Below are 18,549 nucleotides of genomic sequence, written 5' to 3'. Positions count from 1 at the left end.
CCAATCAGTACATATAAAAATTGAAAATGGAAATTTGAAAAAAAAACATTAAAAAAAATATTTAACCATAATATCCTAAATCATTAAGATGATAGCAATTTTTGTCATATGTAACATGCATTTTGGATATTTATATAGTGATAGATGAAGTCATGAGAATTAAATACAAGGAAGATAAAAAATCATTTTATTTTGTAGAATAGCCCTTTAGAAGGAGTTATTAGAGGATTAATGATAGTCTTTTGAGTTTCATAAACTTATTTTTTTTAATGAGAAATAAAGAAGAGTTAATGAGGAAGGTATAATTAAAAAATACAATTTTAAAGTGATTTTTAACCTATCATATAAATAAAAAATAAAATTTTTATTTTTTTAAAAAAAAGATAAATATAAATGGTGACCATTGAGATTGAGATTTGCCACATCACCTAATCTTTTATTTAGCTTTATTATATATATAATTTTTTTTATTTATAAAAAATAATAAAAATAGAAGGTATAAATTATAATAACAATAAAAACTAAAAAATTTATAATAATATAAACTTGAAAATAATATGTAGAAAACGGACATTAGGAAAAAAATATTATAAAAATGAATTTTTTATGTTTGAGGCAATATGGTAGCCTTTTGAAATTCCTTGATTTAAAGAAGGTGTAATTATCATTAAATAACTAATTAATAGTAAAATATATATACACATAAAATTATTGTGTAAGAAATAATTTAAAAAGTCATATTTTTTTTAAAAAAATAAAAAATATTTTTCTAGTCATTGAGGCATGCCACATAGACGGAATGAAGATCCTCATTTATATATATATTGATTATTAATTAAAACACTCCATTAAAAATATAATTTTTTTTGTGTGTAAAATTAATTATGTAAATATATCTTTTAAGAAAGTTTCAAATTTTATTTAACAATATTAAAATTAGATGTGACATAATCAAACTACTGAATAAACAAGATGGGCCAATTTATCTTTTTAAGTTTGAAAAACTGAGTATAACTTTATTATATTATTATGAAAAAATTGGTATTCAACTTAATCTAATAAAAAACTCTTCTCGATTAATGATCATTCAACATTTTTTTTTTTTTGAAGAATTTAACATATTTTTTTTTTAAAAAAAAATTATCTCTATTGAATGTATTTCAAAAAATAAGATTTTTCAAAAATTTATAAAATACTAGTAAAACACAAATAAAAAAGATACAATTTGCATCCTAACTTAGCTGAGGTAAATATATCATATCGCCTATATGATATCTCCTTATCCTTTCTAAATATCATCTCTCTCTAATTGAAAGTATTTCTTAGATTTTTCAAAAATTTATAAAACATTAGTAAAACACAAACAAAAAAGGTACAATTTGCATCCTAACTTAATTGAGGTACATAAAATCATTATCGCCATATGATATCTCGTTATAAAAGTGAAAAAAAATATTTTATGCCATTATCTTTGAGTTGTTCTTATAAAAAATGTAAATAGATTAAGATCTTAATAAAAGAAATAGTAAATATAAATTTTAATAATTTTCTTGAACATTAGAATATATAATTCTAACAATTCAATCGATACGTACAAAATGAAATATTTCAAAAAATATGTCATTAGTTCAAATTATATTTGAGTAAAACTTGTTTATAAATTACTATATGAATTACGATATAACCTCGTAATCAAAAATTATTACATTCTTAATTACAGTAAGATTAATCCCAAAATGTTCAAATTGGTCGCACCGGATGTGAATTTGCAATCCAACTGAAAACGACCGTCCATCGCAAGAAGATGAGGTTCTCTCGTTCCCAGCCCCAAACATGTCTCTCTTTAACTCACCATTCTTTCTTCATTGGTCCACCTTCAGATTTCCTCCTTATGGTTACCATTCCACACTTCTCTTTCAACCCACAATAATATCTCCCAACAACACAAATCTTCTCTTAGTTTAACCTTCCTTGCTATTCAAAACAATTGCCACCCCCCTTTTTGAGAGCTCAATCATGGCTGCTGCACCCTTCTTGCTTGAATCAAACCTTAAATGGAACCCTTTGTTCTATACTCCAAACCCAATACAGTGTACCCGTTTAATCCATTATCAAAAGCTTACACCTTCTAAATTCTCCAAAACCTCTAAGCTGACCGTCAAATGTTTCAGCAAGAATCATAAAAATGTCTGCTTTAATGATGGGGATGGGTTGGAAGTGAAGAATAAAGAAAACCCATTTGAGATAGTTGTCAAAAGTGTCATGAAAGCTCTCAAAGCGTTGCAGAAGCCAGCTGTAGCGGCTGTATTGGTGGGGTTGTTGTTGATGTATGATCCGAATTCAGCATTGGCTGCTTCTGGTGGGAGGATAGGTGGCAAGTCCTTCTCGTCGTCGCGGAGTTCGGCTCCGTCCAGGGGGTATTCTATGAGGACAGCAGAGCCTAGTTTTTCGTATTCAGCTCCGTATTATGCGCCCTCCCCTTTTGGGTTTAGTGGGGGTGGTGTTTACGTAGGTCCAGCTGTTGGTTTTGGGTCCAGTGCCTTTCTGGTTATGATGGGTTTTGCTGCGTTTATTATGGTTTCTGGGTTTCTATCTGATCGGTCTGAGGGCAGTGTGCTTACTGCTACTGGAAAAACTAGTGTGCTCAAGCTACAGGTAATCTACTGATACATAAAGGCCTCGTTAATTTTTTGACTAATAGTAGTGGATATTGTTAATAACCGTGAATCAAGTGTAGCAGTGTCAGGTATAAATTATTGTACTAGCCACATAGGTTACTTTGAGGTTTGCTTTGTTTGGTTGGTAATAGCTTAAGTGAGCTGATTAATTATTCTTGCCAAGTTTAGTGGTCAAAGTTGTTTGCTTTAGTTCTTGACATTTGGCCTATCGGTCAGTTTACTTGTCTGTGCAATGACTTCATTCATCAAAGAAGTTGGATTGAGATAGTGAAGTTGTTTTCAGCTTAAGGTTGCTCTGGAATTTTATGGAGAAATTCAGGAATTAGCAATTAGCCGAGGAATTCTGCATTGCGCAGGTTATTGGTTACGCTATTAATGGTATAATGTTATAGCCAATGAAGTTAAAAAATGTATATCTGCAATTGTTGCTAGTATGCTGGCCTTTACCAAATTTGAAGACTTCAACATGTGTTAAGACCCCTCTCATTCCTATTCTCTCAGATATCAGTTTCAGATGGAATAAAGTAAATCCACAGCCCATAGGGATGTGGATGTATCATCTCTGCTTGGACATGATTTTAGTGCTCCTAATGTTAATAAATCTGCATGGACTTGATTTTAGTGCTTGGACATGATTTTAGTGCTCCTAATGTTTGATAAATCTGCATGGACTTCAATATAAATCTGGTTGTTTCCCTTGTTTAAAAATATTGTGATTAATTTAACTACGGAAATCTGTTCTAAATTCTGTGAAGTTCAATAGAAGTGTTTGCATCATCTGTCTCATATTTTGCATGCTTTTTGTAGTATAGCTAGAGATGTTTTGGTGTTTATATAGGACCTGCAATTCTCAAATTATCTTAACAGCAGGCTTATTTTCTGAAATGCTTCTAAGTTGGTGTGTAAGATAGATTGTCCATCACCACTCTCTGATAGAATTCCTAGAATTTGCTCGTGCATGCTGTATCCTGTTGGCCATAAGTCCTCTTAGTATTGAACCCCTTATAATTTTGATTCCTTTTTCTCTTCATTCCAATTGATAAGTGGATGTAATTTGAAAGTTGTATCTGATATCATAAACATAGGGATCACTCTAGTCTGATTTTTGTATTCTAATAAATAGTACTGCTGATGGTCACCTCTATGACTAAAAGTGCCGACTATCTATGTAAAAAAGTTCTTTGTAGCCCTTCATGTTTTTTTGGGCAGTCATGCTATCTACTGTATTTGTTGCTTGCTAAATTTCTTCCTTCCACTCGTGGCTGTTGTTGATGCACTAAATATCAAGCTGTACATAAGCCATTCCTAGAAATTGTGCATTCTGAAACTGATCGTGAATCTTTTGACCATCATCTTTACTTCCAATTGCTACAATTTCCTCAATTAAGTTGAGTCGTTTGAATTCCCACCTCTCCTTTCCCTTCTACTGGTAGAGGAAAAAAATCAAACTATGAGAAAGCAAAATTTAGATGTTGAACACTTGAGTTTTAGTAATGGACTGAAAGAAAAAACTGCAAACAAGGTTGGCTTTTTCACAGATAGTACAAGGGTTTGAGTTTCAAGAAGTGATATCATGAAAGATCTGCATTCTGACCTGATTCAGTGTACCTACAGTTTACTTTGCCCAGCTATTGCTTATGATAACTTTGGTACTATTGATTCAGTGTGCATCACTCTTGTAATAGTGCTCTGTTTTTTCCATTTTTAGAAATTTTGTTTGCCTTGCATTTGCGTTGTGCTTACAATTTCTTTTCTACTGTTTCACTGCCTTTTTTCCCATCTCTCTAAAGGTTGGGTTGTTGGGATTGGGTAGATCACTTCAAAAGGATCTCAACCGGATTGCTGAAGTGGCAGATACATCCACACCAGAGGGTTTAAGCTTTGTCTTGACAGGTAAAGATAGTTTTGTGGTGATCTACTAGACTATAGCATGTGCGCAAATATTGGAGTGATGACTAATTTGCATCTTCATGCTAGCAACATTATAAAATTTCTTATTGTTGAAGAAAGTTATTACTGTTACTTCTGTTCAAAGACTCTCTGTTTGTATCCTTTATGTGTGCTACTTCCACCTTCTATCTCTTGTAAATTACTTCTAGTCCAACTATCTCACAGTTTGTATTTTAGAACACTTATCTTGGGGATATATATATGGACCAAGCATTGCCATCTGAAGTATTTGTATGCAACTAACCCTTCTAGTTTCACCTCAACTTCATTCTTTTAGGCGGACTTAACTCTCAGTTTATGTATTTTATCTTTCTTTTCCTTATACTCGAACCAACAGTCATGGAAAACTCCTTTGTGTCCCTCCACGGTTCTCTCATACCTCTGATGGCTTTTTCTCATATATCCTTTATACCATTTTCTTCAGCCTTTTTTTTCTTGTTAACAATGAAAAAGTCCTTTTGTTCCTTGTTTAATTGGCCTAAGCCTACTTATCTAAAGACTGAAAATTTGCACATGGTTTTCTACTGTTGCTCTGTGTGGAATTATTTGTTCTTACATTGATTGATTTATTGATTTAGGATTGTTTTTGTTGCAGAGACGACATTAGCTTTGCTTCGACACCCTGGTTATTGCATTTCAGCTTATTCATCTGTAAGTGAATGCAATTCTTTTATGTGCTTTCTGATGTCTGGTTATGTGTTGTTAAACTGTGGTAGTGGCAAAATAATGAACCTTTGTCCTTTTTTACCCAGATCATCATCCAAAATTTGCAATAGCATTAATTTTCTTTGTTCTCTCATTTTTGCTCTTGATTTGATTGAGTCAGACATGGATTTATGATATTTTACTTCTTAAACCAGCTAAAATCCATAAGACTTTTTAAAGTGAATTTAGGACCTCTTTTTGACTTCAGTTTGCCTTTTCACTTCTATACTCTCTCCATTTTAAAAAATGAATGAGTGGAATCTTTGTACAAGGGTCAAGTTATAGGCCTCAGTTTTGATAACAATTCTTAATTTTTGGAAAATAAAAAATTCTTAAAGAGAAATTATATCACAAATACGGAAAAGTTAAAATTAAAAAAAGGTTTGACTCCTCATATAGTAATGGTGTCATGCATTCTGCTATGTGCTACCAAGTCCAATAAAGCCTTGGTATATTGTTGTGGGGCTCAAAATTTGATAAAGAAAAACGAGATTTGTGCACCCTCTTGTTTCTTAATGGATACTTTTTACTGGGCTCTTTCTGTCACCTAGTCCTTCTCTCCTTTCTGTGGAACACACTAAAAACCTCACACTCATTTAACTGCTAAAAGCCATGTCCATGTCCTTAATTTGCATGAGGAGGCAATTTCAATGTACAAATGTCAAAATCCTTTCAGCTATATATTAGTCCAAACCAGAAGTAAAATCAGCAAAGAATATCCAGGTCACAACACTTAATGAGTGAAAAATGAGCTTTAGGCTGTTAATGTGCCATTGTGCCATTATTATTTTCATACTTGGTGTTCATTAAAACTGAAGTGAAAACTTGATCTTTATGAAGTTCAACCTTTTATTTTATTTTTAAGTGAGCCACTGAATATAATAGCTTCCTTTGGGCCTTATTGCCTTAATTTTATAATAAGTAATTATCATATGTTTTCTCCTGATAGAGCAGGGTTTTACCCCGTGTGCACCCAAAGGGTAGCGGTTGCGGTTTCCCTTTCATATTAAACGAAAAAGATGTTTTCTCCTGATGAACTTTGTACTCTAAGAAACATCTTTTAAGTCTCAGGATTCTAGATGAACTAAAAAACTAAATGAGTTAGAAGTGTGGTATAGTTGGCTAGGTAGAATAAAGTTCTTTACTCTGTTAGTCTCTGCCTCTCTGGACAGATAATTTCAGTAGGCAACTCAAAATTTGGGAGAAACTATGATATTGTGAAAGTCTGAAAGAGCTCCTTTCAGACTCCTAATTTTATCTACATCCATTGATTCTATCAGAAGTCAATTTGTATCCATCTCTTGCATCTTTGTGAAACATTGTCGTCATAATTGGATCCTTCTAGTTTCATCATATTGGTGCTTTGTTTCTTCAGAGAATCCTTCTGCTGTATACAATTGTGATATATTTAGTAGAATTCGCGGTACTTAAATCCTCTCTTTTCTGGTTGCAATTTTTTCTTTTGTTGCATACCTAGTGAAAAAGAATCATAATCCTTATATGAAACAGTTTTCATCAGCACTTCCTTAATGCTGTTTTTTTTTGCTATACATCAATAAAATACTTACTTAACCGGCAAAAAGAATCCTTATATGAAATAGCTTTTATAACGGCCATGACTTTGTATTTACAGTGCTTCATCTTTATTTTACATCATAAATGATTGTTGCTGTAAATTTGGGGAATATTGGTAACAGTAAGTTGCTGTTTCGTTCATGATCTATATTTTCTGGGCCAAAGACCATATATCAGGAGAGTTTTCAGTGTGTTATTATTTTTTTTGGCTGTTGTGTTTTGTTGTTTTGTCTTTCTCCACTATTGCATTTTCACACCAATGCATATCAGGGAAGTCTTTCAAATTTTGTCATCCTGCTGAGTATATTTGTTGCGTCTGTCGTGCAGGTTGATGTCAAGAGGAGCATGGAGGAAGGTGAAAATCGATTCAATCAACTTTCCATTGAGGAACGTGGTAAATTTGATGAAGAGACACTTGTGAATGTGAACAACATTAGAAGGAAAAGCTCTACGAGCCAGAGGGCAACTGGATTTAGCAATGAATACATAGTGGTAAGGATGACCTTGCATAGCACTTTTTTTATTTGAAATTTTAGGCTATTTTTGGGCCGAATTGTAGGAATGTGAAGGCCTGCTTTGATTTTTGAGGCTCCCTTAGTTCCATTAAGGAAAGCTTTAATTAACGTGGAACCTTATCCCTAAAAAATGCCTTTCTGAATGTCGGGAGGTCTTATATTAGTGTGTTGTTGGTATTAGTAAGTCTATAGGCTAAGTTTCGAGAGCCCCACAACACCCTCCCTGAGCCCCCCATATGGTAGATTGCCAATCAAATAAGTCAGATAATAAAAAGGTGTGTTATAAGATCTTCTGTATAGGCATTTCTGAATTGTACAGGGGTATAGATCTTTAGCCTTATCTATTGTGATCTCTTTGTTCCTTTGATATATGGCTGGTTCTTTTACTCTTCCAGTCTTCATCATCAGTGCCTGTACACTTTCCAATTTATCTTGTTAGATGTTGCATGAAGATTACACACATTTCTTTTCATTTCTTTGCATGGTGAGAACTATTTCAAGAGATCAGATTAAACATTCTGAGTGAGTGCAGCCTGGGACTTTCCTCACTGATGTTCATCATTATCACCCTTTGTTAATTCTGTGTGGACATAGCTTGTGGGGATACCATTTATGTGATGTTTGGCTATTGACACATAGTGCAAAGGTTCTTACATTTCAACTGCTGAAGGGATTTTTTCTCTTATACTTGATTTTTGCTGCTGACCGGTGTAAAAGATCTCATTAGTTTGTAGGTCGTTGGAAAATAATGATGTAACTAATAAGGAGAACATTCAATGTGAATGAATTATGTCATTGATTTAATAAAAACTATGTAGACGTATCTTTGTTTTCAATTTAGGGCATAGTGATTTGTTAAGATGGACTTTGTTGACGATGGCCCTCATCGGAAGAAAATTCTGAGAGCTCTGCATTTGATATGAAAAACAAATGTCTATCTTCTGATATATTCTAGAGCATGTATACTTGCAATGTATATATTGTTCTATTCTTTCTTTTTTACGACAAGGGAAACCCGCAGCCGCTACCCTTTTGGGTGCGTACAGGGTAAAACCCGCCCCTATGCAATAGCTCGTAAACCACATAGGAGAGGTAACCCGCACCAGGCACGAGCTCGATCCAGAAGGCAAACTCCTTGCTTTCGCTGGCAAGGGGTTTCGAACTTGAGACCTCCAACATGGAAGTCCCTAGCTCAAACCACACTGGACCACCTCGAAGGGTATATTGTTCTATTCTTTAGTTGATGTTTTAGTTTTTGTGTCGTTACCATTTTCTTTGGGAATCAATTTTCGCCATTGGACTTATACTTTACACACTAGTGATCCATCCGTTGCACGACACTCATTTTAGTGTTCGTATGTGCAATTTCAGGTTACAATCTTGGTTGCTGCTGAAGGTGCTTATAAATTGCCTACTATTAACGGAAGTGGAGACTTGAAAGAAGCATTGCAAAAGATTGCGTCTATTCCTTCCAGTAGAACACTGGTAAGTGAACGAAATGGTCATCCAGAAGCAAGAAGTTTTATGTTACTTCTAGTTTCTAATTTGTGACATTTACTTTGTTGCAGGCAGTCGAGATTTTATGGACTCCACAGAACGAAAACGACACATTATCAGAACGACAACTTCTTGAGGATTACCCTCTCTTGCGACCTCTGTAAGAAATCTTGGATTTCCTGCTTCTTTTTTGCTTTCTTAAAGATTATACAAGCTCCTATCAACCCCTTTTGTTATCTCCGTGTATATATATAACTCGTAGAGCATCGACAATCCTTGTATAAGAATGAGGGTAAATCGTCGTAATTGTAGTAGTCAAATTGTGCATACAAAATGCCTGGATTTTCTCTTTAAGTTCCTCAGTATATCAAAAGAAAAAAGAGAAGGGAATATAATATCTCCTTTGAATATTTACAAAGTGATAAGTCACTCTGGAGCTGCAATTGATCAACATAACCTATTTTATTTTATTTTTGGGTAATTACTTATGGAAAAAGATGTGTTTCGACATAGAAATTACATTACTATTGTATAATATAATATTTTTAAGATGTCTCATCCTAGTTGTGGATTTGCTAGGTAACATGAGATGGGTCATATTTGAAATGGGATTCTTCAAATCAAAATAATATTAGAGATTTACTACTTGGCTTCGATTTTCAATTTATATGATGCAGTTTAACTGAGAACGGAGAATAAGAAATATGGAAAAACGTTACATTGTTCCAGAATTAGTCTTAATGTCTCATCGGTGCATGGATAACTTTACATCAATTGCCGATTAAATACAAATTCCAAAACTTAATTTTAAGAATCACCAAACTCTTTCTTCAAATTTTAAATCTACACGGGTAATGCTAAATGGCCAGAAAATTTGGCCAAAAAGGTAGAAATTCTTAATTATATCAAATATTATTATAGAAATCATAGCAAAGCACAGGAATGTAGAAACATTGAAATGAAATAAACCAAAAACAAAAACAAACATCTCAATATTGTAAATATGAACTTTCTAGGGTTTTCACCAATATTTCTATATGTGATAATTTCATCTATGATTTGAATTTTGCTTCAAGCTTCACATTTTAATTATGAGGACGAAGCTCCATTTTCCATTTCATTCAAACGATTCTGCATGTTAAAAATAATAGTATCCATCCAAGCTTCAAACTTGGTTACTTGAGGTTCATTAAGCTGCTCAATCGACTCCCACCAACCTCTCTTTCTAGCTTTAATCACTTCATCATATGATTTCTTCGTAGCAATTGCAATGTCTTCTATGATATCAAGTTCATCAAGCCTGCTTTTGAGTTCCTTCACTTTTACTCGGTTATCAGTCGTGATCAGAAGATCACTTTCACTGAATTCCATATCAGGATTCTGAAAACGAGAAACAACGGTATTAACATTTGGATGAAAAAATGAGTAAGGATTACCTTTAGGAGAAAAATATATCATTCCAATGTCCACATCACATTCAAAAACGAGATCGCTAGCTTTTTTATACAAACTCAAACGGCGCTTTGAGAAGCTAGCATATAAGTCACCTAGTTTTTCTATTTTTTTCATTGGTATCTTTTGACGTCCTCTACTCTTCTTATTCTCCATGACTAACTTTATAAACAAAATAGTTAAAAAATTATTGATGAACTTTTTATGAGAAATGATATACTTGAAGGGAGAGTTACAACTATTTATATACATAAAAAAATCGTTGCATTAATTATCTTTCCAAATATTATATGGGAAGGTGATCTTTTCATCATAGTAAAAATAGGGAACACAATGAATTTTATGCTTAATATAGCATACAAAAATCTAGACTAATTTAAAGTTAAATTACTAAATAAAATAAAATAAAGACTTTTAAGGTATATAATTAAATAAAATAAATGAAATCTGTACTTTTAAGTTAAAATGAATTCTATAACCTTTTAAGGTAAACTAATAATTAAAATGAAATCTAAACTTTTAAGGTAATCATTAAATATTTTACTATATTTGTAAAACTTATCAAGTTAGGACGAGCAAAAATAAAATATAATTTGAAGGAACACAAAATCCATACCAAAAAAAAATCAAATTTTATAGATTAATGTTTGGGTATTTTATTTTATTTTCATATCTAAGATTTCTCTTGATTATATAATAGCATAATGAACGATAAATATTTCGATTTAATACGAAACTTCAACATGTATTGTTATACTTTCAGAATATATGATCCACATTTTAGTTTAAGAAGAATAATTGAATGATATTATTTTTGTATATTGCAAATGTTTAAAATATTTTATACTTACTGAGTATTTTTTTATGTATTTTTTCCTAAGTAGGTATAGAGTTTAATATTTTTAAAATAGACATCTTTAACTTGTTTTCATAAACTGTTTGAGCACACTGCATAATTATTCTCTTTTTTTTTGTCAAAAAGATAGTATCTTGTATATTACGTTTTGAATTCTAATTCTAAATGATTCATATGTCCTATTTATTAGTGGAGTATTTTCATCTCTGATATTATTACAGAGCGTGAGTAATTTTTCTAGATAGTCATTTATGTTTGAAAAATTACTAAAAATATCACTTATATTTGTTTTAGGATTACAATATCACTCAATTTTATCTATTTTTCGCAAAATATACTTAACACAAAAAATACATTATCTCTTTCCTATCAGGGTGTCATGTTTAATTTATAAGTAATATCTTTTTAATGTTAAATGACAGCTTGTTTAATGTACTATAAGAGAGCATTAATCAATTCTCTATAAAAATCTAGTTACTTCAATTTTATAACGAAAATCTTTAACCTGTGTTTTATTTACAAGTATTTGTCGTTATATTCATATAAAAATTTAATTTTACGGCCGAGGAAAAAATTAAACTAGTTCCTTGAAGTCGATGAAGAAGACAATAATTTAGTTGGATATTTAGAGATAAACTAGATATTAAGAACATTAATTTTTACACAAACTATAAACATATGATGCTTATTCACGGTAAAAATCAAAGGTTTCTTGTTCATAGTTAAAAAAAAAAAGGTCTTACACAAACTATAAACATTTGTTCAAAGCTTAGTCACATTCAAACAATAGAAATATCTGATTAAAGACAAGCAAGCAAAAAAAACCTAATTTTAAGAAAATTACTCCATGATCATGTTAAGTATTCAAATTATTTCACAATTTACACTTTAAAAATAAAAGAGTCAGAAGAAAACTTGAATTTTACCTTGTGGCAATTTTTTTGGTTGGCATCAAAGGTATACAATGACTTAGGAGACAATTCCATATGCAAATTCGTTAATTTATTTCTTGAAGAACCGGAGAAGGCCACATATTCTTTTGAAGAATAAGAAGAACTCATATTTCAATTTCTTATGTAATTTTATTTTTACTGGGCATAATATATGGATTGTCTAAAATAAATTTTAAATAAATGAGAATAATGTGACATGACATTCTAGTAGGAGAGATATAATTTATTTTGTGTGTCAAGTATATTGAAGAAAATAGACAACGTTAGGTGATATTATAATCCTAAAACAAACATAAGTAATATTTCGAGGTAATTTTTCAAACATAGATGACTATTTAAGAAAATTACTCTGATGATATTATTGTATAAGGTGTATCTGTTAATTATTATTTTAGATGTTTTGATAGTCCAATTCATTAGTGGAGTATAAAAATTATACTAAATAAAGTGTATAGTAATATTAAAATTATTTATGTTAATTTCTTATTCATTATTTTGACTTGGTGCATTAATAACAATTTTGTCTTTAATTACGTTTGTCACGTACTAGTTGCCCTTATATTGGTAATATTATAGTTTGTAATGTATTAATTTCTATCACATAAAAGATTAAATAATATTATAACTAATACTCTCTCTATCTTATCTTAGTTGATTATTTTTTATTTTATATGGTGTTTCAAAAATCATAAATAAAAAAATAATTTTAATAATTCATCTTTTAAAAAAATTAATTATTGAAAATTTTACAAATAAATGCGAATACTTTCAAAAAGAATAATTGCAAGTGTGATAAAGTAAAATTTTAATTAATATTTTCTTGATATAGTAAGATGATCAACTAATATAAAATAGGGAAAATTGTATATAATAGCAAAATAATAACCTAAATTAAATGGAATAGCTAGGGTTTGATTTAATTGTGCTCCATAGCAAACATTAGCTAAAATTTGCCAGCATCTCTCTCCCAAAAATCTCGCTCGCCACTCTCCATTCTCGCTCGCCTCTCTCGCTTTATACACAGAAGTGTATAATTCTGTTTCTGTTTTGTATAAAGCGAGAGAAAATTGTATATACACATGCAAAAATGTATATCTTCGTGTTATACACTTATTATACAATTTACAAACATTTTACTTCAAATATTGCAGAAAAAAAGGCCAACGAATTATACAATTGCAGTGAAATACAATTTTCTTTAGCTTTATACAACAGAAGTGTATATATTGTGTTTCTATTTTTGTATAAAGCGAGAAAAATATATATTTCTTGCTATACACTTATAATTATGCAATATACATACATTTTAATTCGATTCAACTGTATGCAAAACAAATTATACAATTGCAGCGAAATAGGCCAGCGAATTATACAATTTAGACCAGCGAATAATACAATTTAGGCTAGCGAATTATACAATTTAGGCCAATGAATTATACAATTGTATATGTATAGCAAATTATACAGTTTTATGTTTACTATGAAGCGCAATTATGCAAAGTTTGCTATAGCATACAAATATGAATTTTTTGTTTGCTATATGTGAAAGTTGCCCTATAAAATAATTATTTTTAATATAATGATCGATTAATATAAAACACTGAAGTACATTTATTAATTTTTTTAATACATTATTCTTACAGAGTCAAAATCAATTGCAAGTTGTGGGAGCTCAAAAGTACAATTTTTCCATTTTCAAGAATGGGAATTTAGTGCTCAACTGGAGATAGAGATAGATAGAAGAGGAAATGGAATTTGTCACATTTGGAGAATTCATATATATTTTATATAATAAGAACTAATATAAGAAGAATATAATATCCACATCTCTTAAAGTTAGTTATCCTACTTTTTAGTTTGCTATCTACACTTTTTAATGTATATCTTTTGACTATTGCATCTATCTTTTTTAAGGATAGACATGCATGATCTCAACCATTATAGTGCTCTAGTTGACAACAATATGTGCATACAATTCTAGAAGAAAGAATGGAGTAACAAACTTGCAAACCAAATGATTGTTATAAAATAAAGTATCGAGATAGAATTTTCGGCACTTTAAGTATATTGACGCAAACTATTTCTCACATCATATGATGATCGTTTGAAGTCAGATTAAGAGTGTGTTTGGTATGAAGGAAAACATTTTCTATTTTCTCATGTTTGGTTGGGGCAAAAGTTTTGGAAAATGTTTTCCAAATCAACTCATTTTCCTCAAAATTACTTCCCTTCAAAAATTAAGGAAAACATTTTCCAAAACTCTCCTCCAATTTCAAATTACATTTTTCTTTGGAAAAAACATCAATTTTTAAAAAAAAATCAATTTCAAAATTTTATTTTTTCACCCGATCCCTGACCACCCTCCCCCTAACCCCCCTCCTCAAAAAATTAATTTTGCTTTTTAAAAATATTTTCAACTTTAAATTTTTATTTAAACTCCTACCCCCCCTACCCCTCCCCCCCTCACCCCCACCCCCAACCCCCCAAAAAATTAATTTTGCTTTTTAAAAAATACTATCAACTTCAAATTTTTATTTTTTCACTTCTAAACACTCCCCCTGCCCCCACCCCCATTATCCCCCCCACACCCCCACCACCACTACCCCAAAAAAATTATTTTAAAAAAATATTTTCAGTTTTATAAATTATTTCCTACTCTAGTAAAAATAAAAGATGTTCCTCAAAAACATTTTTCATTCATAAATTAAACACTAAAAATCATTTCCGGAAAATATTTTCTATGCACCAACCAAACATGAGAAAATAAGTCAAAAATCTACTTATTTTTCAGGAAAACATTTTCTAGGAAAACATTTTCCATGGAAAACATTTTCCTTTCCTACCAAACACACCCTAAATGAAAATTGAGATCGGATGCCAATGGCTGAGAAGCTCCCAACCCCTATGAGTGAGTTTAAAAACAAACAAGAAAGAGCATTGATTGATATATCGTCATACTTAATTCAAAAAATAAATGAATATTTTAACGCAAATCTTAATTAATTGAATTAGTAAATTTCAAATACTAAACCACTCATGACTTCTCCTAAACTTAAAAATGCATGTGGGAGAAAGTGCACATGGAAGGTTTCTTAATTTTGGGGCTAGTGATCATATTTTAATTAATTTCACCAAATTGGGAATATTTTCATCTCTTAATTAATAAAACATATCCTTAATTTATAATAAACCTTATAATTTGAGTATCCTAAGACTATTGGAATCCAATGCAAGGAAGTCATAACCATAGTCTATATATATATATCATCATTATCATTATTGTTAGAACTAATAAATTGTTTTTATTACTATTATTGTAAATATCTCTATATATATACCAAACCTAAAATTAGGTCATTTAACTGATTTTAATTGACTGGTTTAACTCCCCCCACCCACCATAAAAAAAATATCAAAATAGTTTAGATCTACTGGTACGAGAGGTACACTTTAATTAGTACCATAATAAATAGGTTCAATCATTAATCAATAATGAAGCATTAATTTTTTATTCTTGGCGGAAAAAATTGGAAAAATAAAGTGGTTGACTAAAGAAAAGAGATTTGAGTTAGTGGGGAATTAGGGATAAACATCTTTAAAATAAATTAGAAGTTCTTTCTTTGTAACTTTTGATTATTTAGCAAAATATATTTTAACTTTTTGATGAAATAATCCCAATTGCTTAACTTTTTTTACGTGAAAATTTTCAACTTTAATTTGTCCTATAATGATAATTAGAAATCAAGCACAATATGTATTACGTAACTAAAAATATGAGTCCGAAACTTAAAGGGTAGAAAATATTAACAAAAATTCCAAAACGGTATATAAAATTTTATATAAACCAAAACGGTAAAATCGCTGCCGACGCAGCGATTTACTTCAACTGAAAAAGTAAAATCGCTGCTGAGGCAGCGATTTTGCCAAAAAAAATTTTTTTTAATAAAAAAATGAAATCGCTGCTCAAGCAGCGATTTCAAAATGTTTCTTCTTACAAATCGCTGCCAGGGCAGCGATTTAACATTATTTTTTAATTTTCTTTTTTTTTTAAAAAAATAAGGTATATCGCTGCTCTGGCAGCGATTTACGAAGAAATTTTTTTTAAAAAAAAAATCGCTGCCAGTGCAGCGATTTATAAAAAAAAAAAATTGTTATTAAATCGCTGAGCAATTTTTTAAATAAAAAAAAATTTTAAAAATGTTAACTTATGTATATAATTTATAAGAAAATATACATTATTTTTAAAAAATTAAAAATAAGTAAATATATTTTCTTTCTAAAAATTGAATTTAAATTTAAATAATATTTGAATTCAAATAATTAATTTTTTTAAATAAAAAAATTAAATGAGAAAAATTATTTAATTTTTTTAAAACAAAATTATATACTTTTATATATATATATATATATATAAAGATTTATATATATATATATATAAAGTGAAAAGGATCACATGACAATAGTAAAATTTTTTGTTTTTATTGTATAATTTGAAGAAAATTTTCACAAGTTAAAGTGGATGACATCACAATAGTAAACCTTTGTTTTTATTGTAAGTTTTCAAAAAAATATTCACATGTAAATCATACTTTGAATTCTATAAATTGGTACTTCAATTTTTCATACTTTGAATTCTATAAATTGGTAGTTCAATCTTTCAATCTTCCAATCCAATCTACTTTCAATCTTCCACAATCTTAAAATTCTTGTTATTCTTCAAATTTTCTAAAGTTTTTAAAAGCATTTTCTTTATAAGGTGAGTTTAAATTTATTTTATTTTTAATTTATTTTAATTAATTTTATACTTTTATATGATATTGTTGATACATTCAATCGTTTGATACTTATGTTAATGTTAATTTTTATTTTTATTTTTTGTGTATAGATATGGATCCATCAAATTTATACGTACATCCTTGTCCAGTAGAGCATGATGTATTAAAAATTCAAGTTCATCATCGTTCCGAAGGAATTTGGAATGGTAGCATAAAAGAAGAGAGATGTTGCTTATATACGCGTCGTGGTGATATTGAATTTTGGCAACATTTAAAATATCATCCATGCATAGTAAATATAAAAGTATATAATTTTGTTTTAAAAAAAATTAAATAATTTTTCTCATTTAATTTTTTATTTAAAAAAATTAATTATTTGAATTCAAATATTATTTAAATTTAAATTCAATATAATATCTTTTTTTTAGAAAGAAAATATATTTACTTATTTTTAATTTTTTAAAAATAATGTATATTTTCTTATAAATTATAAACATAAGTTAACATTTTTTAAAAAAAAATTTATTTAAAAAATTGCTCAGCGATTTAATAACAATTTTTTTTTTTATAAATCGCTGCTAAGGCAGCGATTTATATTGGAAAATATATATATATTTTTTTATTAATCGCTGCACTGGCAGCGATTTTTTTTAAAAAAAAATTCTTCATAAATCGCTGCTAGAGCAGCGATATACCTTATTTTTTTTTTAAAAAAAAGAAAATTAGAAAATAATGTTAAATCGCTGCCCTGGCAGCGATTTGTAAGAAGAAACATTTTGAAATCGCTGCTTGAGCAGCGATTTTACTTTTTTAGTTGAAGTAAATCGCTGCGTCGGCAGCGATTTTACCGTTTTGGTTTATATAAAATTTTATATACCGTTTTGAAATTTTTGTTAATATTTTCTACCCTTTGAGTTTCGGATTCCTAAAAATATATACTACTAAACAATTATTACTTTTTATTTAGAAAAAATATTTAGTGACTATTTTTATAGATATTTTAATTGAACTGCTATGGAAAAAAAACATAATTATTTTATATGAAAAAATTAGAATGTTTTTTCACTATTTTAGTGAAAATTCGTTTTTTTACTATGCATCTCTCAGTGAACTTATTCGATGGAAAATTAAAGGGAAGGGACTCATGTTATATAACAATAAATTTCTAATTGATAATTGTTTCTTGTTTATTTTAATTTTCTGTTTTATTTTTAAAAAAAGTATGTATTTCATTAAGAGCATTAAGTTTAAGGAATAGTTTTAATGGTGATGATTACTAGATTAATTTGTAGTCAATATTTTGACTACTTAAGGAAAAAAGGAAAATAAAAATGGAAAAATAACTAATCTTTCATTTTTGTCAATATTGTAACATTATTAGGTATTAATTAATTAATTATCTAGACAATTATTTGTGTGATGAGAAGTGCTTGACACCAAATTCAGATTAAAAGACGTTTTGTATATACTTTTGAGTCAAAATCAAATTTAGAAATTTCATTATTATGTTGTAACTTGTAAAATCCCCTTACTCTATGAAAACCAAATCAAATAAACAAGGATTTCATTTCCTAATTAGCTGGAGAAAAAAGA

At 29.6% G+C, this 18,549-nt stretch overlaps 1 protein-coding gene and 1 long non-coding RNA gene across 2 annotated transcripts; both read left to right on the top strand.

Annotated features, from left to right (window-relative positions):
• Positions 1-1,712: 1,712 nt before the first annotated feature.
• Positions 1,713-9,338, top strand: LOC101244036 (FLUCTUATING-LIGHT-ACCLIMATION protein 1, chloroplastic). Its single transcript, XM_004230073.5, has 6 exons — positions 1,713-2,655; positions 4,469-4,571; positions 5,224-5,279; positions 7,236-7,400; positions 8,795-8,908; positions 8,992-9,338. Exons 1-6 carry the CDS (start codon positions 2,017-2,019, stop codon positions 9,082-9,084), a joined length of 1,170 nt encoding a protein of 389 aa, XP_004230121.2. The 5' UTR covers positions 1,713-2,016; the 3' UTR covers positions 9,085-9,338.
• A 7,477-nt stretch (positions 9,339-16,815) lies between these two features.
• On the top strand, positions 16,816-18,420 carry LOC138338079 (uncharacterized). Its single transcript, XR_011211296.1, has 2 exons — positions 16,816-16,937; positions 17,067-18,420. It is a non-coding gene; the product is annotated as an uncharacterized lncRNA (long non-coding RNA).
• The last annotated feature ends 129 nt before the right edge of the window (positions 18,421-18,549 follow it).

The sequence above is a fragment of the Solanum lycopersicum genome, chromosome 1, assembly GCF_036512215.1.
Source record: "Solanum lycopersicum chromosome 1, SLM_r2.1".
NCBI classification, from domain to species: Eukaryota; Viridiplantae; Streptophyta; class Magnoliopsida; order Solanales; family Solanaceae; genus Solanum; species Solanum lycopersicum.
The sequence above is the reverse complement of the archived record's forward strand: the minus strand, read 5'-3'. Positions and strand labels throughout refer to the sequence as shown.

Coding starts and splice junctions, on each gene's coding strand:
- LOC101244036 (XM_004230073.5), top strand. CDS start 2,017: ATGGCTGCTGCACCCTTCTTGCTTGAATCAAACCTTAAATGGAACCCT. Junction 2,656..4,468: donor CTAGTGTGCTCAAGCTACAG/GTAATCTACTGA, acceptor ATCTCTCTAAAG/GTTGGGTTGTTGGGATTGGG. Junction 4,572..5,223: donor TTTAAGCTTTGTCTTGACAG/GTAAAGATAGTT, acceptor TTTTTGTTGCAG/AGACGACATTAGCTTTGCTT.